This window comes from Crotalus tigris, unplaced genomic scaffold (genome assembly GCF_016545835.1).
Source record: "Crotalus tigris isolate CLP2741 ecotype Arizona unplaced genomic scaffold, ASM1654583v1 scf7180000019483.1746242, whole genome shotgun sequence".
NCBI lineage: Eukaryota > Metazoa > Chordata > Lepidosauria > Squamata > Viperidae > Crotalus > Crotalus tigris.
Window position 1 is genome coordinate 284,011 of NW_024097562.1, and position 23,258 is coordinate 307,268.

The following is a 23,258-nucleotide window of genomic DNA, read 5'->3' on the forward strand; positions in this document are numbered from 1 at the left end:
CGCGTCAGGAGCCCGCCAGTCGGGCCAAGCGGCGGCGAAGGTGAGAGGGCAGAGCATGTCTGCTCCGGACCGGCTCCCTCCGGAGGCCGAGCGCGCCCGGCAAGCCCTCCCCACCGAGCAGGTAAGAGCTGCTCGGCTCATCCTCTCCTTCGCGCGCCCTTCCCGGCCCGATCCTCTCGGAAGACGGCGCCGTCGAGGAATCGCGCAGGGCGCTCAGAACTCCGGCCAAACAGGCGGCCGGCCGCTTCGGGAGCCCCACGGGTCGTGGGAAGGCGGCTCGGCGGCGGGGCACCAAACACGGGGGTTTTGTCCCGAGGGGGAAGGTGTTGGGATGGGAGAAAGGAATCTAAAGCGGGACTGACGGTCTTGTGGATGATTGACCTCGCGCCAGGCGGACGCCGCCGCGCCGCCGCTCCTGGGCACCGTCTCCCCGGGTCTGCTTGCAAAAAGGTCCGGCCCGAGTTGCGCCCTTTCTGCCTAAGCCGAGTCCGGCTGCGCTTTTTTCGGTTCCAGAAAGCAACAAGCGGGCGTTGGGAAAAGCCAACAAGGAAGCCGGTGAAATCCTTGCAAGGCTCTCCGGGTGCGCGCAACAGCCCGGGCTTGGGTGGCTGGGCAGAGCCGGGAGAAGCGCGGGAACGCAGCGTTGGGATTATCCAGCGGGAGTGCCTGCCAGACCCGGCGGGGTAATGTAATGCAATGCAATGCAATGCAATGCAATGCAATGCAATGCAATGCAATAAAATAACAAGAGTTGTAACCCACCCATAACTTCACAATGCAATAAGGTTGGAAGGGACCTTGGAGGTCATCTAGTCCAGCCCCCTGCCCAGGCAGGAAACCCTTTACCATTTCAGACAAGTGGTTATCCAGTCTCTTCTTAAACGCTTCCAGGGTCGGAGCATTCGCGACTTCTGAAGGCAAGTCGTTGCACCGGTTAATTGTTCCGGGGGCGCCGTCCGACGCCCGAGCCGTTTCTGCGGGAGTCCACCTCCCGTTTTGCTCGGGGCGCGCAGAGAAAAGATTGGATTGAATTTCTCGGGAACAGGTTCAGCGGGACTTCGTCCGGCCTTTACCGAACGAAGCAGGTTTTCTGAGCTCTCCAGCAACTCGAAACCTTAAGCGAAACTCCCGGATTGGCACCAAACCGATCGGCTACAACAAGCGCCTTACGGTGCACGTTGTTGCGGGAGCTGCATCGCTTCGGGACCGGTAAACTTGGGAACCCAACCCGTTGGCTTGCTACAGCCAGTGTTTCTCAACCTTGACAATTTTAAGGCATGTGGACTTCAACTCCCAGAATTCCACAGCCAGCAATGCTGGCTGTGGAATTCTGGGAGTTGAAGTCCACATGCCTTAAAATTGTCAAGGTTGAGAAACACTGTACACGATCCAAACTCCAAATCATGATGAAGGCTGACTATAGCTTAACTCTAGTTAGCGGGAGTCGTGCCTTAGCTCTCATAACTTTGGTTGCGTATACTGGGCTAATCAAGCCCGTTGGATTCCCCCTCTCCCTTTCTTTTTGGGGATTCACACAACTGCGTTAACGTAGGAAACTAGCCACTTCCATCACGAAGGGAGAACCCGAGTTCGCAGCTTTGGTCGTTTCTAAGATGAGGACTGATTCGGGCAGGGTTGGATTTTTTTTGTTTTGTCTTTTTGTTTGCAAACCGGATTGTGGAAGCAAACAAGCCAGCCAGCAAACCTTGCCTGCCAGACCCTGGATGCCGAATTCCCGCCTTTGCGATCCGGGCCGAGAGGTGGCATATGCCTCTCGCGAAGGAGGAGGAAAAGATGAGAAAGAGAAAGAGAGAGAGAGAGAGAGAGAGAGAGAGAGAGAGAGAGAATGGAGTTGGTGCTCTCTGAGGTTGCATATTTGCAGGCGTTTCATTACCCGACTAGGTGACATCATCAGTGGTAATGAAGGGGGGTGGTTTAGACATACAGAACTTAGTGTGGTTATTCTTTTCATAGCTTGTGTTGGCTTGCTGTGATGGATTTAGTTGGTGAGGCAATTTTTGATAAAGAGTTGTTTGGGTATCCATTTGGGGGGAAGTTGTTTGGAAGTGGAGTGTTTCCTTATTCTGGTGCTCTGGGTTGCTGCAGTGTGTTTGTACTCTGTTCTTACACAACTCCTCTGGTGGGGAGGTTGGGTTGTTACTTCAGTAATTGGACTGTAGAGTGGTTTCTTTTTCAATAGACTCTCGCTGTTTCTTCTGCTGTCGAGAATAAGGGTAGGCTGTTTCCTTCTTCCCTTGTGAATGCTATTTCTTTGAAAATGTTGATTGTTTCATGAGTCTTCTCTAGTTATTCCTTCTTTAAAACAAGAAAGGTGCTATCTAATATTGGATCCCTACTTTTCGGTTGTATGTGTGGAGTGGGCTATAGTTTCTAGATGTTGCATTAAAGGCTCTGCAGTGAATGGAGTTCCTCTGATTTTCTGACCTGTTTGTCCATCGAACTGAAGGTTGGTAGCGAAGCAAGGGTTGAGGAGGTCCATGATTCTAGGTATTTCCATCTTAAATGTATTTGGCTGTAAATGATAAATAAGTAACAATAGATTCCTTCTGCAATATTGATGCTCCTAGCAGTTATTGTTATGCTATAACTCAGTGGTGGCGAACCTATGGCATGGGTGCCAGAGGCGGCACTCAGAGTCCTCTCTGTGGACATGCGCACCATCGCCCCAGCCCTTCAGCTGAGTTTTATAAAACCTTTTTACTTTAGGCCTCTGCCGCTGTGTGCAAAAAAAAAAAAGTTCCAATCAATCAATCAATTTCAACTTGCGGGGAAAAAAAAGATCTTGCAAAATTGGAATTGATCGATTGAACTTTTTAGTCCCACCCAGTCTACCGTTACCACCGCAGTCACGCCCACCCAATGGGCCACACCCACCCAATGGGCCCCACCCACTCGGCACCCAACGATGCATAAGTGGGTTTTGGGTTGCCGTTTGGGCACTTGGTCTCTAAAAGGCTTGCCATCCCTGCTATAACTGTTCGAAGGCCATTATGGTCTGGTATGTTGTGTAGTACTGTCATGGATTCTTTTGCTAGTTCTGGAACGATGCAAGTAAAGAGTGCTGCGACATCGTAATTTCATCTTCTAGTTTTAGGGGGTTTTTTTGTTTTTTTTTTGGGGGGGGAGGTGTTGCAATGGGGAGTTGATAGAATATTCATTCCCTTCTGTGGGGTAGATATCCAAGCTATTTTGTATGTTCTTTGTATGTTGGAGACCCTGGTAATAATACAGTTGGACAAAGAAGTATGTGGAGCTTGGATATTGTTGAGTACCCCCAACTTTTTTTCTCGGATGTTGGGTTTTGTATTCCTACTTTGCCCTTTTCCAGGGTAAATGTGGATTCACTCTCAAGGAAGAGCAAACCACTAAAGTGATGAAATAATGTGGAGTACTTAATTCTCACAACTCGGCCCAATTCTGCTTTTGCTGCTATGCTATGCCTGAAAATCAAATTTAGTGGTTTTTTTTAAAGACACCTGCAAAAAAAATGAATAGAGCAGCAAAAAAAGAAAAAGCAAACTGTGGCAGGAGGACAGGATGGCAGATTCTTGAATCTCTGTTCAATTAAAAAAAAAAGCATCCAAATATTTGCTAAAATACCTGAGGTTATAAAGAAGCTGTAATCTTCTACCTGGAGGTTTGAATCTTAACCTATTTCCTCAGTCACTAACGATTCATTAGCACTTTGTGCATCTGTTCTGAGAAAAAGCCTACTATCATTAATGGCACAACATTATCCCATAATTATTTGTGCTGATGTGCAAAGCCCCTAGGACAGGAGTGTCAAACTCAATTTCATTGAGGGCCGCATCAGCATTGCGGTTGCCCTCGGGGCTGGGTGGATGTGGCCAGGGTGGGTGCGGCCTACTGGGTGGGCATAGATGGAGGGGTGTGGTCTACTGGGTGGGTGTGGCCAGCTCTACATCGTTCCCATCAAGGGTGCCTGTGGGGGCCTGGGCAGGAGTGGGATAGATCTGAGGGTCTCTGGCAGAAGGGGGTGGGACCGGGCCAAGCACCAAGGCATGGTGCATTTCTTCATTCCTCACAAAAGTTGATACCTCCCCAGCATGCACCCAGGGGGGCCAACACGGCAGGGGCTGGTTCCTCGCTGTTTCTAGACAGCCTTGTGGAGCTAAGACTGAATGTGTTTCAGCATAGATGGCCACCACAAAATTGTACATTGGCTCCCGGCCAGCCTGGGCCAGGGCCAAGGCAGAGGGGGGTCGTTCCATCATGGTTTCCAGGATGACTTCGTGGGCCACATGAAACCACTTCACGGGCCGCATCCGGCCCCCGGGCCTTGTGTTTGACATGTCTGCCCTAGGAGGAATATAGCCATGGGCCTGATTTGAAAACGTTCATAATTTCTAGTCTGGATGTGTTCATTCAGCTTCTACTTCTATGTTTTTCCGTTACGTGAACTCAAGAAGTTAGGAAGGTAAGGCTTTTCCAGATAATGTCAGGTCATTTTCTCAAAACAATACAGAAATACAGTAGGTTGCTGCTTCAGGAAATATATTTTTCAACCAGCCATTTTATTTTATAGTCCTGACATTCCCAGTAATCTTTCATGCAAGAAACCTAACCAGGTTTGATGGGTCTTATTTTTTCCAGATTGGCTTCATGCTGTCATCTGCTGAGACCTGTACAATCCTAGGGGGTTGGACTCGATGACCTTCAAGGTCCCTTCCAACATTATTATTATTATTATTATTATTATTATTATTAGTAGTAGTAGTAGTAGTAGTAGTAATAGAAGCAAAAATGCTTTGTTGTACTGACCTAACTATTCTCCTAGTACAGCTAGTCCTTGACTTACAATAGTTCATTCGGTGACTGTTCAAAATTACAACAGCACTACAAAAAGTGTCTTATGACCGGTTTCACCCGTAAGACCATTGCAGCATCTCCATGGTCACATGGTCCAAATTCAGGCAGTTGACTCATATTTATGACAGTTGCAGTGTCTCAGGATCATACGATCACCTTTTACAACTTTCTGACAAGCAAAATCATTGGGGAAGCCAAATTCATTTAACAATCCTGTTATTAACTTAACAACTCCAGGGATTCAGTTAACTGTGGCAAGAAAGGTAATAAAAACTCACTTAACAAATGTCTCACTTAGCAACAGAAATTTTGGGGTTAATTGTGGTCATAAGTTGAGGACTGCCTGTACAGTGGCATATTTGTGCAGCTCTGAAGAAACAGGAGGCATCATTATTGAATTAATCAGAGTGTTTCCTGATGTACAGGGAAATTGAAATATTTAAAATGTGTTTGACGTTTTTTCCATATGCTTTTGCTATTTCAAATAAACTAGGAATATTTATTGTCTATGAAAAAATAAAGATTTATGGTTCTCCAAACACAGTACGTTCCTCCAAGCATAACAATAGAGTAAATATCATTCTAGGTCAAAATAAACATTAAAAAAAATTATGATTGGTGTCTTCTCTTAGGAAATCACCTCAAGGAGAGAATGTGAATAATATTTCCCTGAAATAGATTACAGAATTGCAAATAGGAATCATTAGCAGTGTGAACGTTGATTTGTATCTGGTAGTTTATGAATTCCGTTCAGCATAAAATTTCTCCAAATTATGTGATTTAATTAAGCATGTCCTTTTAAAGAATGAGAAACGAAAGTAATTTGCTCTCTCTGACTTTTGCAATAAGTTACGGTTAATCAGATTGAAATGGTGTGAATTGTAATAGTGTGTCTTTGTAAATCTGGAATTTGTTATCTTGTGAAAAAGGGTGGAGCTGTTATTTCTTGTTGTGTTCTGCAAAAACACCCAAGCTTGTGTTTGGAGTTGGTTCCATTGAGGAATAAAATCCTACTTTCCCTTGCTTATCTAAATGTCTGTGGAGATTCTCAGTCATCCAGGTCATAGTTATCCCAAAAGTGTTTTTTTTTTTTTTTCATGAGGCAACGGAACTTTTTTGTTTTTCTTTGAAGACCTTTCGCTTCTCAGCTCAGGGCTGAAGAAGCTTCTTGGATGAGAAGCCAAACATCTTCAAAGAAAAACAAGAAAGTCCCATTGCCTCATGAAAAAGCAGCTTTTTATCCCCTTGCTTATATTTAGGTGCAGATTTTTAAATGAGAGGTACACCAAAGAATGGAGGCCTTTGAACTATGGTGCTGGAGAAGACTCCTGCGAGTCCCTTGGACTGCAAGGCGTTCAAACCGGTCAGTCCTAGAAGAGATCAACCCCGACTGCTCTTTAGAAGGCCAGATCCTGAAGTTGAAACTCAAATACTTTGGCCACCTAATGAGAAGGAAGGACTCACTGGAAAAGAGCCTAATGCTGGGAAAGATGGAGGGCAATAGAAGAAGGGGACGACAGAGAATGAGGTGGCTGGATGGAGTCACTGAAGCAGTAGGTGTGAACTTAAATGGACTCCAGAAGATGGTAGAGGACAGGAAGACCTGGAGGAACGTTGTCCATGGGGTCGCGATGGGTCGGACACGACTTCGCAATGAACAACAACACACCCCGCATTGATATTATACATAGCAGCTTCTCAAGTAGATGTAATGTTTAGAAGAAGTTTGGCAGGAACAGAAAAAGCCACTGAACCTCAGTGGATATGGAACGCTGCCATTTCGGGGATTGCAAATGACAAAATTGGAGATTTCCTCACAGTTGTCAGCTGAAATTAAAATACATTGGGAGCTACCAGCCTCATATTGATGGTATCTTTTTTCCTCTCCCAATGAAAGCAGCTGGAAAGGCGATTCCCCCCCACCTCTCCAATCCTGAAGTTATAAATAGCTGTGGCCCAGCTATGTTAGATTCCCGGGACTCAGTGCTTCCCTGAGCAATGGAAAATCTGAGGGAAAAAAAATACCACAATAAAAATAAAAACCCAGGACTTTGGGGAAGCATCCAGTACAGCACTGACAGTAAGTGCAAAGTCTCCCTATCAGTAGATACCCATAGTTGCTAAGGTTCACACTTATTGGGGTCCTTCAGCCTGTTGGAGGTTCCAAATCATTGTTGGCATGAAGCAGAAGGAGAATGATTTTCCTCTTTCTGTTTAACATCTGAAAAAGGAACTGGGAGAATTGTCGCTGACTTTGGCTTCTCTTGAGGGAAATATCAAAGGCCAGCTGTAAGCAAAGGGTTGTCATCAGGGCAGATTTCAACAAGAACAGTTAAGAGACCCCCGCAGTTTAAAAAAGAAAATGTGGAGACGTGCACCATAACAACTGTACAACAAATAGAAATTTGGTAGTCGAAGTTTCCATTTCTTTGCATCTGAAAAAGTTTGAAATGTTGGATGTCTGTTATACGTTTAAAAAAAAAAAAAAGCATAGCAAATAAAAGCAACTACATGTTAAGTCCCCAAACAATATTGTTCCCTTTTTACATCTTCTGCAGTAGAGATTACTTTTTTAGGGCCAAATGGGGCCCGATCCACCCAGAAAAAAAGCTAGTAAATATGTAATGACAGGAAATCACTTAAAGACTTTCAGGGGTGATATTTTTTTTGTATCATTTTATTAAATGTTTTAAAAGGAAGATTAAAAACTAACCGAAACCCAATACAAAGTGAAGCAAGAAAAGGAAAAGACAAAGGTGCAAAAATAAAAGGTGAAAAGAAATAGAAACTTTTGATTTCTTTGCAGCAAATGTGTTGATTATATCCTACATCAGTGGTTCTCAGCCTGTGGGTCAGGACCCCATTTGGGGTCGAACGACCATTTCACGGGGGTCGCCAAACAACACAGTCCTCCATTTTTTTTTCTCCTTTTCCTTAGCTGTGCTACTCCCTTTTATTCTATTGGCTTTTGAAAGCCAATAGAATAGACTCTCTTGAATAGAGTCTAATTCTATTGGCTTTCAAAAGCCAATAGGAATTGTCCAGGCTGTCTCTGCCCTGCTGAGCCCGCCAAAAGTCCCATTCTGCAAATGGTGCTGCACCAGTTCAGTACCCCTCGACTTACGACCGGTTGGGGGTCACGGGATTAAAAAGGTTGAGAAACACTGTCCTATAGTCATAAAAAGCTCACTCTTTTCTATAATCTAATATTTTCTAAGCATTAAAACCACAAATCAAAAGTTTATTCTGTTTCATCAAAAAGTCTATAACGGGTTTCCAGTTAGCAATAAATGTCCTTTCTCTAATAAGGACGTCACTTTAGCTATCTCTGCAAGTTCCCTCATGTTTATCAACCATCATCCATTGTGGAGAATGCGGAATGTTTTTAGTTTTGTGGATATAACAATCTGACTGCAATAATGCAAAAACAAAGTTCCATGATTTTTCTCCCAGCTGTTTATCCATTAGTCCCGTAAGAAAAGTCTCTGTTTTCAATTGTATATTTAAAACCATATGAATTAATACATGTGTTTGAATTTAAAAATTTCTGGCTTTGGTAGAGGTCCACCAAATATAACGTCCCTTCATGATGATCTATTTCCAGCACAAATTCAAAGTACCTTTATACATTCCACATAATTTCTCTGGTGCTCTATACCAGGGCTTTTCAACCCGTGATACGTGTACCACTGGTGGCTCTTCGGCAGCTGGCAAGTGGCCTGCGTACGACAAATTGAAAAGCGCTGCAAAAAAAAAAGTGTAAAAAAACCCATATAAAAGTGGATGAGCAGAAGCGGCGTCAACACCAGAGAGGCCTGGGGAAGAATCAGCTAGAGGTGCAGTGTTGCTGGCGCTCTGCTGAGAGCCCAGGATTGACGCACGCGGCTACAGCTGATTGGTGCTTCCAGCATACCCGGAAGAGAAAAGGAGGGGAGGGGAGAGAGAGGAGAGGATATGAGGAGGAGGGGGGGAGAGAAGAGAGGATATAAAAGGAGGAGGGGAGACGAGAGGATGTAAAAGGAGGAGGGAGAGAAGAGGATATAAAAGGAGAGAGAAGAGGATATAAAAGAGGAGAGGAGAGGATATAAAAGGAGAGGGGAGAAAAGAGGATATATAAGGAGGGGGGAGAGAAGAGAGGATATAAAAGGAGGAGTAAAACTGGTACATTTTCCTTTTTTTAATGGTTTGTAACATTTTATTAGATTATAGCAGTGATGGCGGACCTTTTAGAGACCGAATGTCCAAATTGCAACCCAAAACCCACTTATTTATCGCAAAGTGCCAGGGCCACATCAGCATTGTGGTGCCCTCGGAGAGCAGCAGGGGGGCATGGCCACTGGGTGGGTGTGGCTGTGGTGATCATGACAGACTGGGGGGCATGACTGCAGTGGGCATGGCCACCTCGATGTTGCTCGTGGGGGGGATGCCGGTGGGGGCTGGGCAGGATTGGGAGAGATCCAGGGGGTCTTGTGGGTGGGGCGGTGGGCAGGAGGCTTTTCTTGCAGGGTGTGGTGAGGGTGCTATTACTGCAGGGCAAGGCAAGGTGAGGCAGGGGCGGCTGCTGCCTGACACCATCGGCCCCCGCACACAGAGGCCAGCAAGCGCACCTCTGCTCGAGCTTGCTAGCCGGCCACTTCGCCTCCTTTGTACTGGGCGGGGCTGTTGCTCCGGGCGCCGTCGGCAGCCTAATGGACCTGTGCGAGATGCTGGTGGCTGTGGCAGGCGTGCCCACAGAGAGGGCTCTGAGTGCCGCCTCTGGCACACGTGCCATAGGTTCGCCATCACTGGATTATAGAGTAAAATAGAAAAATACAGAAGCAAATAGTAGGACAGTGCAGTGGTGAAGAAAAAGGGAAAGAAAAGTGAGGGGGAGAAAGGAAAAAAGAAAAATCCAAATTCTAGGGTCAGGGGTCCCCCTGGGCTTTTGTATTGCTGTTTCAGGGCACACCAGGAATGGGGTGGAGTCTTCATATGACAAGAGGGATTCTAAAACTATCCTGAAAAGGCCAGATTGAGATTGTTACCATAAGACGCTTAGCCGTCTTCCATTTCTGCCTGGTGGCTTTTGAACTCCTGAACCCTTCCCTTCCTTGTTCCTAAAAATAAGATGGGGTTACCCAAGTTAGCTGCCCTTATTCACTGCCTAAAATAAATTCCACTGGCTTAACAATAGTTAATTGCTTTGAAATTATCAAGTGACCTATAAAATAAGTTTTACCCCTCGTTAAGCATTTAAGGTTTTGAGAAAAAGATAAATACCAATAAATACAGCATTATTATTATGCTTATTGTTTTTTGAACTTTGTAGCACAATCCTTGAAGCCTCACTCAAAGATGAATTAGTTTAATTATAGATGCTTTTAATCAGGTTAGGCATCATAACGATTAAGGTTTCCACTTCTATTCATTCTATGAATTCAACTGAAAATCCAGGAATTCCATCCAAAGCCATCAGGAATTCTAAAAAACTTTGGATTGTTATTATTTTTATAGGGAACAAATGCTCATTTTAGATTCTGAAGTATTGTGCTGTATTTGTTTGTTTATTAGTTTTTATTACTTACAAGTAACTCAAGGTGCCAAATATACATAATACTCCCTCCTCCACCTAGAAAATACTATGCAGTGGGAATTCCCTTCAAATATTTTGTTGGACTTGAGCCAAAAGGAAACCATATACCAAAGACTCTTTCTGATCACAGGAGGCTTGATATGTAGTTCCCTTGTTGGCATTCGTCCAGCAACATGTTTGTAGAGAAATTCCACACCCATCAGGAATGAAATAGTAGATGTGAATGGATGCTAATTTCGGCACCTACAGTATTTGGACTGGACTGGAAACCAGTCAGTATAAGAAGAGCTGCACTGGGAAAATAAAAATTCTTTTCTATCAAAGCACTTCTGGTATGAGTGTGTATTAAATTAGATCGATCGGGATAATTTAAAACCAGATAATGAATATTTAAGCTATAAACATTGACTTTATGCTGGTCTATGACCAGAGTAAAGATCTTGTCTCTTCTAGGTTTATAACAATACTACTCATACTCTTGGCGGGCTGTCAACTTCTCTGGCTATGAGGAAGGAGTCTAGAGCAGTGGTTCTCAACCTGTGGGTCAGGACCCCATTTGGGGTCGAACGACCATTTCACGGGGGTCGCCAAACAACGCAGTCCGCCATTTTTTCCCCCTTTTCCTTAGCTGTGCTACTCCCTTTTATTCTATTGGCTTTTGAAAGCCAATAGAATAGACTCTCTTGAATAGAGTCTAATTCTATTGGCTTTCAAAAGCCAATAGGAATTGTCCAGGCTGTCTCTGCCCTGCTGAGCCCGCCAAAAGTCCCATTCTGCAAACGGTGCTGCACCAGTTGAGTAGTTCTCGACTTACGACCGATTGGGGGTTGCGGTATTAAAAAGATTGAGAACCACTGATCTAGAAAGATTGATCAAGCTGGTAAATCTTGGGGAGATGAATAGGTTAAGAGAGGAGAGCCTTTGGTGATTAGCCTGTTAATTGAGAATTCAAAACTTCAGCTATCTTTCTTCCCAGCTGTATTGATTAGTAGAAGCGTGTAGATTTTAACCATGCTACCTCTTATTACAGATTATTTTACTCGCTAGTTTTAAATCAGGGGTTCCCATCCAGGGGTGCGAGATGATATTCCGCGGGGTGCGGAAACTTGGGTTTTCAAAATTATAGTGTATGTGCATAATTCGTTGCCGGTATTTCGAACTTTTATAAGAGGTGCGAGAATATATCAGAAGCATTCTAGGGGTACGGGGAATAGAACCTCTGTTTTAAATCCTTTTCTGTGGGAGTGAAGTCTGCCTTACTTTGAGATAACCCTTCAATTTACGTCCATAATCCTGCAGGTCAGGCTGGGCTGAGAGACGGTGATTGGCTCAAAGTCACCCAATGAGTTTCTGAGTGAACTTAAACCAGCACCTGGATCTTCTGAGTCCTAAGTGACACCACATTAGCTCTGCCTTGCCACAGTGAAGGGCCTTATAAAGGTATGTCACTTAGCCTCCACCAAATATTTAGACAGGTCTGATTGGCTGTTCTGCTATCTTAGTGGCACAGGCCACACTTTTAAGTAGTTGAAGTCACTTTGATGGTTAGAAACAGCTACTACTCTAAGCATACGATTTGCTGTCGCTCTCGACATAAGAAAAGTTGGAAAGATATACCTCAGTTTTTTAAACGGTTAACTGATTTCAGTATTATTTGTAAAATCAGTTTGTACTTTGTATTAGATTCATGGAATGTTCATCTGAGCAGAACAGTGAAGAAGGAAGGAAGGGAAGGGAAGGAAGGAAGGAAGGAAGGAAGGAAGGAAAGAAAGAAAGAAGGGCTGATTCTTACAATAGCGAAGATCTTAAAACTTCAGAAAAACAGATATGAACTTGAATTTGCAATAAAAGATTAAATGTTTATGTAAAGGTGTCAAGTCTATGCCAATTCCAGGCTATCTTGTGGATGATTGATTTGAATTGGATTTGGTCTTCAGCCAGGGAGTTAATTGTTGCTACAGTAACATCCATATTATGGATATCACACTTACCCTAATCATCTCCTGAATGGACAACAATGATAACATGCTGTCTGCTCTTAAAAAGTACCCGGAAGCTTCAGGTATTGCAAAATGCAATGGCACAAGCAGTTATGTGTATTCCAAGATCTGCCCACATCACTTCGCTGCCTCGCAAGCTGCATTAATTGTCAGTTTGTTTTCGAGTCCAATTCCAAGTTCTGGTTATAACCTTTAAAGACCTACAAGACAGTGCTCTTTAACATCTTCATCAACAATTTGGACGAGGGGATAGATGAGGAACTCATCAAATTTGCAAACGACACCAAGCTGGCAGGAATAGCCAACACTCCAGAAGACAGGCTTAGGATACAGAAGGATCTGGACAGACTTGAACACTGGGCGCTATCTAACAAAATGAAATTCAACGGTGAAAAAAGCAAGGTTCTACATTTAGGCAAAAAACCCCAAATGCACAGGTATAGTATAGTGGTACCTTGCTCAATAGTAGTAACTATGAGAGGGATCTCGGAGTCCTAGTGGACAATCACTTAAATATGAGTTAGCAATGTGGTGAAGCTGGCAAAAAGGCCAACACAGTGCTAGGCTGCATTAACGGAGATAGAATCAAGATCACGTGAAGTGTTAATACCACTTTACAATGCCGTGGTAAGGCCACACTTGGAATACTGCATCCAGTTTTGGTCACCACGATGTTAAAAAAGATGTTGAGACTCTAGAAAGAGTACAGAGAAGAGCAACAAAGGTGATCAGGGGGCTGGAGGCTAAAACTTACAAGGAACAGCTGCTGGAATTGGGTATGTCTAGTTTAATGAAGAGAAGGACGAGGGGGGGATATGATGGCAGTGTTCCAGTATCTCAGGGGTTGCCACAAAGAAGAGGGAGTCAAGCTATTTTCCAAGGCCCCTGAAGGCAGGACAAGAAGCAACGGATGGAAACTAACCAAGGAGAGAAGCAACCTGGAACTAAGGAGAAATTTCCTGACAGAACAGTTAACCAGTGGAACAACCTGCCTCCAGAAGCCGTGAAGTTTTTAAGAAGAGACTGGGCAGCCATTTGTCTGAAATGGTATAGGGTTTCCTGCCTGAGCAGAGAGTTGGACTAGATGATCTCCAAGGTCCCTTTCAACTTTACTACTACTACTACTACTACTACTACTATTATTATTATTATTATTATTATTATTATTATTATTATTATTATTAGACTGGGATGTTGAGAGGTCTTTGCCTCTCCTCGATTACACGTACCTCTTCAGGTCTGGCAGGAGAGGCATATTGCGAATTATTTTGGTCATGGAATTCAGTCATATTATAGAATCTAGGAAGAAAGAGGGGTTTTTTTTGTCAAGGTCTCTGTATTTGTGGAACATCTTCCCTCTCAAGGTGAGACTGGCTCAAACTCTGTTGGCCTTCCAGAAGGCCCTTAAAATATGGTTCTGTCAACTGGCCTGAAATCATTGAAGTGGTCTAAAATACTGTATATATTCCTACATTTTTCTCTCCACAAACCATGCACTCATGTGGCACTTGAGAAAATAATAAGGAAACTAAGATTCCTTAGAGTCTGAAAATAGACACAAGAAAAATAACAGAGAGGTTAGGCTGGAAAACGTGAATAATGTTCTGTTAGGACTAGTTTGTAAGGAAATTATATCACTCTATTATTATATAAGAATTCTGTTTTGTAATAGACCTTCAGCAAACACAAAGCATTTGCTTTTAAACATCTTTTTCTCTTTATGCATAAATTCCTTGAAAATAGTTTTTCTCTTTTTCTTTCCAAAAATGAATGCTCATTCAATTTCCATTTTCTTGCTGAGGATTTAATTTTCAGTTATTTTAATGATGCCAGTTATCATTAAAATAACTCTGAAGATTTAAATTAAATCCTGCTAACGTTAATAATATTTGACCTTGTAAAGGTTTGTGCTCATAGGATCCAAACCTTCACACCTTCTCCCTTGCTAACTTGGGCTTGGAGAGAAAATGGTAGAGTTGGGAGAAAGTAAGTTATGTAAGCTGCAGTCAGCGTGCAGAAGTTCTGTGAGAGATTTAATAAATATTTTGTAGTTTAACTCATTGGATGATCAGGCTTTTTATTATTTTGCTGAAGCCAAAACACTATATTGGGCACAAGGCGCATAGCACTCCTGAATTTCAAATTTAGGCCTTCCCACCCCCCCCTCCCTCCCTCCCTCTCACACTCACACAGACATTTTAAAGAGGAGACAGGACTGTAACAGCTCACAAAAGTTTAGAAATAGAGTTTTGACTGCTGTACACAGTTTTATTATCTTTTAAATTCCTATCTCTAAATTCTAACTTCAGAACATGTTTTCTGCTCTTGGTATATGTTGGGAATACTGAGTGGAAAGAATGGAAAATTTCTTGTGGCTGATTGGAGAAGACAATTCCCAAAAGAAAAAAAAGACATAACTCCTTTATTTTGTAGAGAAATAAATAACCTAAATTTTGAAGCCTTTTCTGACACAAGGGCACTGGTAGAAGCCAAGGGAAGACAAAATATTTCAAACTTCTTTGGAACATGGGTTTTGACCAATGCATCTTTTTTCATATCTGTCAGCGAGACAAAATTAACAACAGATGCATTTCATTCTGGGTTCTGCCATTTGGCATCCTCTTCCAAGATTTTTTCCATCATCTAAGGTTGCCATTCTCCCATTTTAAGAAGGCTCAATTTAGGTCAGCGGTTCTCAACCTATGGGTCGCGACCCCATTTGGGGTCGATCGACCATTTTTCGGGGGTCGCCAAAGAAGGCAATCCGCCATTTTCTCCCCTCAGGGGGCGCCGCCGCACATGCGCAGAACGTTTGTGTGACGGGGTCGCCGTCACACAAACATTGAGAACCACTGATTTAGGTAATCCTCACATAATTTTAATTTCAGTCTTGGACAGATCTGAAGTTGCAGAGATGTCAGCTGAAGAGATAAGTGTCACGGTGTCATGGTTCCGATAGATGAAACCCATTAAAGAACTTCAAGGCAAGAATTCTTCCTTAAAGAAAATTTTATTCAGGAAACAAAGTATCGGCACTACATAGTTGAACCCAAAACTAAATTCTCTTCCCCCAGAGACAAAGTAACAAGTTGCAATTCCCACCCCCATGAAGCAGTCATCAATCACATCCTCGAATTAGCCTGAAGCGCGGGCTCCCTCTCCAACTCCTCAGCCCGCCAAAACGTTATCAGTTTGCGTCCTTGAGTTCCCACGAAGCTGCATTATTGTTATGGCTCGTTGAGCTCAAGCATTCACCCCATTCCCCCCTTCTACATCTGATTTCTAAACAGCAGAAAAAGCAAGCTGTAAGAAGAGTAAAAATGGCTGCAATTTCACTCACTTGTCAGAGCGGGAACATCCATTGTCTCATAGCATTGACACACGGGACTTGTGCAATCAAACTGTGAGTCACTCAGCAGTTTACACCTGACCTTGCTTCACAAATTCTGGACTTAATGTAGGAGATCACAAGGGGACAAGTCCAAATATTTGTATTGTGGTTTTGCTGGTCAGAGTAAATAGCTATGTTAGGAATTAAGGACTGTCCCTTTAAGGGATAGCCTTTTGGGCAATGTAGTTTTAAGTCATATCTGTGTGTCGGATTGGCCACTAGGAGGGACTTCTGATTGGCTACCGGGATTTCTGGCTACGTGCAGGGCATTGGGATCTTTATGAATTCCAGCCAGGAGAACTGTTTGCTCCTTTAACATGGAAGAAATTACCTCTTTTCACCTATGTGTTGGGTCCAGATTATGCAATGTACGTCAAAAGAATCTCTCCAGTAACTGTGAGTTAATGTTTAGAGAATGCCTGGTGAATTAAAGTAATCTGCATGAAATCCTTTCCGTGGAGTTTATCTGCCTGTATCAAGCAACAGCAACCCCCTTGCTTAATACAGAACAGTGGTGTACTATTCTGACTCTGATATAAAACGCCTTCTTTCAATCAAGTCAGATAGATAACTCAAAAGAAACAATCTCATAACAAACAAAAATATATATTTTAATCAGAAAGATTACTTGCATTCACGCTGTGGTTGATACTCCTGGAAAATACATCTTTTGTCCATTTCTTCAGACCATTTCTTTAGGTAAAAGTATGATGCTCTCTTCCATACCATCTTTATAATGACTCAAGCTCATTGTGTGACCTTCGATGGCCCATGCTTCTTTCAGACAAAGAGATTCCACCCTGGCTTGTGTCCAGGAAGTCTCCCAATGACCTTTTGAGACTCCTCCCACTGACCCATCAACATACCTAGCATTTAACCCAATAACTGCCAGATATTCTAGCATACTGATACCTGCTCTCCAGTTAGGGTTACATACGTTCCAGAATATGGACCATTGTTTCACATGAATCCCAAGCCATCCAAGGATGCCCCTTGTTGTTCAAGCAGCAAATGGAATTGTTTTCAGAGATGCTGTGAATAAAAGTACTTACAACAGTTCATTTAGTGACCGTTTAGTGACGTTACAATGGCATTGAAAAAAAATAATTTATGACCACGTCATACGTACAACCATAGCAGCATCCCGATGGTCATGTGATCAAAATTCAGACACTTGGCCACTGATTCATATTTATGACAGTTGCAATGTCCTGGGATCATGTGGTCACCTTTTGCGACCTTCTGACAAGCAAAGTCAATGGTGAAGCCAGTTTCATTGAACAACCTTGCTACTAGCTTAACAACTGCAGTGATTCACTTAACAACGGCGGCAAGAAAGCTCGTAAAAAGGGGGAAAATTCCCTTAATAGCATTCTCATTTAGCAACAGAAATATTGGACTCAATTGTGATTGTAACTTGAGGATTACCTGTAGATAGGGCGCAAATTCTGACATTCACAGTTGAAGCTCAGGAAAGATTCCATTTTTGTCATGTAGACCAGAGGTCCCCAACCTTTGGGGCACCAGGGACCGGTTCTGTGGAGAAAGGTTTTTCCGTGGACCGGAGAGTGTGTGGTTTTGTGTACTGCCTGCATCCCACAGATGGGGATTTGCTTGTTTGTGCAGCCCGGTTTCTAGCGTGCCGCAGCCCAGTACCGGTCCACAGACAGGGGGTTGGGGACCCCTGATGTAGACCCAGATGTTCCCAGCACTTCCTCTTTGCTAGAGATAGGACAGTTAAGATTCTGTTTAGAACAAGGCAGACATTGATGGAAGGGGGAGGCTGGAAAACAAGTGGGGAACACCAGTATCTCCCCAAACAGCTCCTAGTAAATGGTTGGAATCTCCAGGAAGCTGGTGAATCTTTGAAGAGCCTTCTAATTTTGTGGGATTAAGCAAAAATATTTAACAAGGATCCTACACTAATTTGATTTACTTCTCTGTTTGGCGCTTCCTTTATTTCTCTGTATATAGTCATTACAATAAATTAATGAAGTTTAAATTAAAAGGGATAAATTAAATGGAAAAAAAGAATCCATGTGATAGGAATTCAGTGTTCATGTACTCCATGTATACAGTGTGAATCATACTATTTTTTTTTTCATTTTTGGAATATAAAGATATTTGAATAATTGGTATCACATACCTTGGCTTTGCTGTATTCTTAAGTTGTAATAGATATATTTTGTATGTCTTAACATTTGGACCTATTGATTTTCCAGAATTGGATAGTCCAGTTTCTCATTTTACATATCATATGTATAACTACAGGTCCTCCTTGCTTAACGGTGGTAATTGAAATAGACAAGGCAGGATACAAATAAACAAATAAATTTAGGAGTATAGTTGTAAAGAGCAATGTCTCGTCACAAATAACTCAAGGCGGCAGGCATATCCAATATCCTATTCTCCTCCTGTTCTCCCCAGAACCACAGCCTTGGGAGGTAAAAGTTGGGCTGAGAGAAAGTATCTGCCCCCCCCCCCAAGCTGGCTTTCATGGCTGAGGTGGAATTCACAATCTCCAGCTTTCTTAGCTGGTACCTTAACCACTAGACCAGGGGTCTTCAAACTTGGCCCTTTTATGACTTGTGGACTTCAACTCCCAGAATTCCTCAGCCAGGCATGGCTCCAGTTACACAATGACTTACTTCCCCATTGACCTTGCTTGTTAGAAGGTTGCAAAAGTTGAACAGACGATCCCAGGATACCGCAACCATCATAACTAGGAGTCAGTTGCCAAGTCTCTGGATTTTGACCACGTGACCATGGGGACGCTGCAATGGTCATAATCGTGAATAATGGTTATAATTCACTTTTTTTTCAGTGCTGTTGCAACTTTGAATGGTCACTAAATGAACTGTTGTAAGTCGAGAACTAACTGTAGCCAGTTTAAAATATTTAAAGTTTGCATGAAGTTGTGATATTTCTGTAGACCCTTCTTGTTCTAGTAATTTTAATTTCGGATGCCTTTTGAGGTTAGGGTGGAAATAAGGCAGTTGAAGTATACTAGAGCCATCTTGTGGTCTGCTTGGAACATTTTTTTTTTTTTTTACAAAATTTTATTTATAATACAATTAAAAAAAACATTGGATATAAGGTGACATTCCAATATATACATTTTTATCAAATTGTTCCACATTTTACAATCAGTTCTTCATCTCTGAATATACATCTAAATTTTATATACAATACTTATTCTAAAATTACATATAGTTCTATCTTAACACTAGCCTATAATCCCAACTGTCCTCCTCAAATCCTTCCAGCGGTAAAATTTATCCCAGGTTTCGAAATAAACTGATCTACATTTGTCTTTCAATACCATTGTGAGCCTTTCCATTGCTGCGCATTGTAATATTTTACATAGTGTCTCTTCCTCTGTGGGAATTTCTCTGCTCTTCCATTTTTGCGCGAACGCAAGGCTAGCTGCAGTCAAGACATGTAACAGCAAATAGATTGTGCTTGGAACATTTTTTTTGTGTGTAATTTTTTTTAAAAAAAACTAGTTCTGACATTTATAATTACCAACACTAATTTTAATGTCAGATAAGCCTTTTCTTAGTTCACAAGGAGATACTTGAAGAGGGCGAAGCACATTCACGCTTGTTCAAAGAGCTGTCGCGTACTCCTGATCTATACGGAGTTGATTTCTTAAGTTTGGACATCCACTGAAGGTAGAGGATGAATGTTGTGAGGCACCTCCTGAAAGATTGGTACTGGCAGTGAGGACTAGCAAGCTGCTATGCCAAGACAGAATCAAGAAAAGTCGACTTACGGGAATTGAGCTCCAAAGTGAGATAATTTGTTAAGTGAGTCTTCTGACCTTTTTTGCCACAGTAAGTAGTTAAGTGAATCACTGCAGTTCTTTTTTTTTAAGGTATAAAGTTTTGTTAGTGTATAGTATACGATACAATGAAAATATAAAAGTAAATAGCGGAAAAGATGGGGAAGGGAAAAGAGAATAGGGAAGAGAGAGAGAGAAAAAGGGGGGCATTGACTTCCTATTTCCTTTGATGCAGCAGAGTATCAACTTTAAACCTCAACTTTTTACTTGTACAAAATCATAAAAGCTAGCCATTTCGATAACATCAAGTCTATCTAATTGGTAAAACCCAAAATCAAAAATTCATTTTTTTCAACCTCAGGCACAAAGTCTAGAAACGGTTTCAACGTGGCAGTAAAAGTGTTCGTTTTCTTTAATCAGTACAGTCAGTTTAGCCATCTCTGCTAGCCGTTCTTAAATTAACTAATAACATGGTCGTTAAGTGACTCTGGTTTTCCCATAGAATTTGCTTGTAAGAAGAAGAGCAACAAAGATGATCAGGGAACTGGAAGCTAAAACATATAAGGAACAGTTGCTGGAATTGGGTAAGTCTAGTCTAATGAAGAGAAGGACGAGGGGGGACATGATAGCAGTGTTCCAGTATTTCAGGGGCTCCAACAAAGAAGAGGGAGTCAAGCTATTCTCCAAAGCGTCTGAGGACAGGACAAGAAGCAACGGGTGGAAACTAAGCAAGGAGAGAAGCAACCTGGAACTAAGGAGAAATTTCCTGACAGTTAGAACAATTAACCAGTGGAACAACCTGCCTCCAGAAGCTGTGAATGCTCCAACATTGGAAGTTTTTAAGAAGAGACTGGGCAGCCATTTGTCTAAAATGGTATAGGGTTTCTTGCCTGAGCAGGGGGTTGGACTAGATGACCTCCAAGGTGCCAACTTTTTTATTATTGTTGTTTTTATTGTTATTATTATTACTGATCATCGCACAGTCAGCCAGATGTTCAGACTGGATTTGGCATTTTGTCTACCTATCGAGTCCTTACCCAGGACCTGGGATAGGCAGATGTGGATGTTTGATGGTATTACAGATATCGTCGCAGGATGGAAGCAGTTCCTAATAAGGCCGCCTTTTGCAATTGACTAATAGCGAATTTGTCAATGCCAATGGTGTTCAAGTGGTGCTCCAGTTGTTTTGGGATTGCACCCAAGGAGCCTATGACTATTGGTACTACCCTTGCTTGCTTTTGCCACAGTCTTTCTATTTCTATTTGTAGGTCTTTGTATTTTGTTATCTTCTCCAGTTCTTTCTCTTCTATTCTGCTATCTCCAGGCACTGCCACGTCCACTATCCAGACTTTTTTGTCTTTCTTATCGACAATTGTTAAGTCTGGGGTGTTATGTTGCAGGTGCTTGTCTGTTTGAATTCTGAAGTCCCAGAGCAGTTTAATTTTATCATTTTCTATGACTTTCTCTATTTTATGATCCCACCAGTTTTTGCTTACAGGCAAATGATATTTTTTGCAGATCTTCCAATGCACCATTGTTGCTACTTTGTCATGCCGCTGCTTGTAATCAGTCTGTGCAATCTTCTTGCAACAGCTTACCAAGTGGTCCACTGTTTCTTCAGCTTCTTTGCATAGGCGGCACTTACTGTCTGTTGCTGTCTTCTCAATTTTGACTTTGTATGCATTTGTCCTTAAGGCTTGGTCTTGTGCAGCCAGAATTAGTCCCTCGGTCTCTTTCTTCAATTTTCCTGCTCTTAGCCATTGCCAGGTTTTATTATTATCTGCTTTCCCAGCTATTTTTTTCATGTATTGGCCATGTAGTGCTTTGTCTTCCCATGCCTCTATTCTGTTCTTCATTTGGTCTTTCTTGTAGGCCAGTTTGGTCTCTCCAGTAGTTAGTAAGCCTTCCTGATATACTAATTTCAGTGCATCTTCATCATTGTTCTTCAGATATTCTTCCAAAGTCCATTTTTTCTTCTTCAACCATCTGATGTACTTGTAGCATTCCACGCCCACCTATTTGCCTTGGTAGATAAAGTCTATCAATGTCACTGCGTGGATGAAGGGCATGATTCATTGTCATTATTTTTCTGGTCTGCCTATCCATTGCTTTTAGTTCTGCTTGAGTCCAGTCCACTATTCCAGCTGTGTACCTAATGACTGGGATTGCCCAGGTGTTGATTGCCTTTATGGTATTTCCTCCATTGAGTTTGGATTTTAAGATCTTCTTCACTCTCTTGATGTATTCACCTCTAATCTTTTTCTTGACTTCAGTGTGCTTGATGTTGTCAGCTTGAAGGATACCCAAGTATTTGTAGTATTCTTCCTCATCCAGACTCTTAATGTTATTTTCGTGGGGCATCTTGATTCCTTCAGTTTTCACTATTTTTCCTTGTTTGATAGTAAGTGTGGCACATTTGTCCAAGCCAAACTCCATTACAATATCTTGGCTATATATACGGACAGTGTTGAGCAGCGATTCTATTTCAGATGATGTTTTTCCATACAGCTTCAGATCATCCATGTAAAGGAGGTGGGATAGTCTGGCAGATGTTTTTGATGTTTGATAGCCATGTCCTGAGTTATTCAGTATTGTTGACAGAGGAAACAGTGCAATAACAAATAGTAATGGTGATAATGAATCTCCTTGAAATATTCCTCTCTTGATATTAACCTCTCCCAGCTTCTCACCATTGATCTGCAACTGTGTCTTCCATTGTGCCATCGATTTTTGCACAAATTTTCTGATGTTTCTACTGACTCCTGTTATTTCTAGGCACTTGATTATCCAATCATGTGGCAGAGAGTCAAATGCCTTTTTGTAGTCAATCCATGCCACATTCAGGTTGGTCTTCCTTCTCTTGCAGTTTTCCAAGATCATTTTGTCTATTAGGAGTTGATCTTTTGTTCCTCTGCTATTGGGGCGGTTTCCTTTCTGCTCAGGTGGAAAGAGATTGTTTTCAACTAGATGCTGTTGTACTGCATCAGCTACCACACCAGTTAGTAATTTGAAGTTGTTGGTAAGCAGGTAATTGGCCTGTAGTTACCTGGTGTTGCCCCTTTTGCTGGATTTTTCATTATTAGGTAGGTTTTCCCAGTTGTTAGCCACTTTTCAATTTCTCCTCCTTGTAGTATATTGTTGAATTGCTTGGCAATGAGTGGGTGTATAACAGTTAGATGTTTCAACCAAAACCCATGCAGTTCATCTTCACCTGGTGCTGACCAATTTTTGATTTTCTTTGCTCTTTTTTCTACCATTTTTGTTGTTATTACTAGTTCTTTCATTTCAACTTCTGTTTTATTTGCATCCACCTCTTTTAACCAAGCCGCATCCTTGTTGTATTTCTTTGGGTTATCCCATATCTGCTTCCAGAACTGCACTGTTTCTTCCTTGTCAGGTACTGACTGATTCCTTGCAGTTTCTCCATTGATGGATTGGTAGAAACGTTTCTGATTGGATTGAAATTGGAGGTTCTGCCTATAGTTTGCAATTCGAGCTTCATATCTACTGATTTTCCTGGCTATAGCTGTTATTTGTTGCTTTATTATTTCCAGTGCTTCCTTGATCTTCCTTGTTTCTAAGTGGTATTTCTTGATTAGGTATTCTTTGGTCTTCTTGTTCTTCAGCTTCTTTTCTTTCATCTGTTCTAGCTTGCTTGCA

The 23,258-nt window shown here is 42.2% G+C and overlaps 1 protein-coding gene across 1 annotated transcript in view; it reads left to right on the forward strand.

The window, feature by feature from the left end:
• Positions 1-23,258, forward strand: part of CORIN (corin, serine peptidase) — a 114,733-nt gene continuing 91,475 nt past the window's right edge. Inside the window, exon 1 of the mRNA XM_039362892.1 lies at positions 1-121. Coding sequence (XP_039218826.1) covers positions 56-121 — 66 coding nt within the window. The 5' untranslated portion in view covers positions 1-55. The remainder of the gene's footprint in view (positions 122-23,258) is intronic.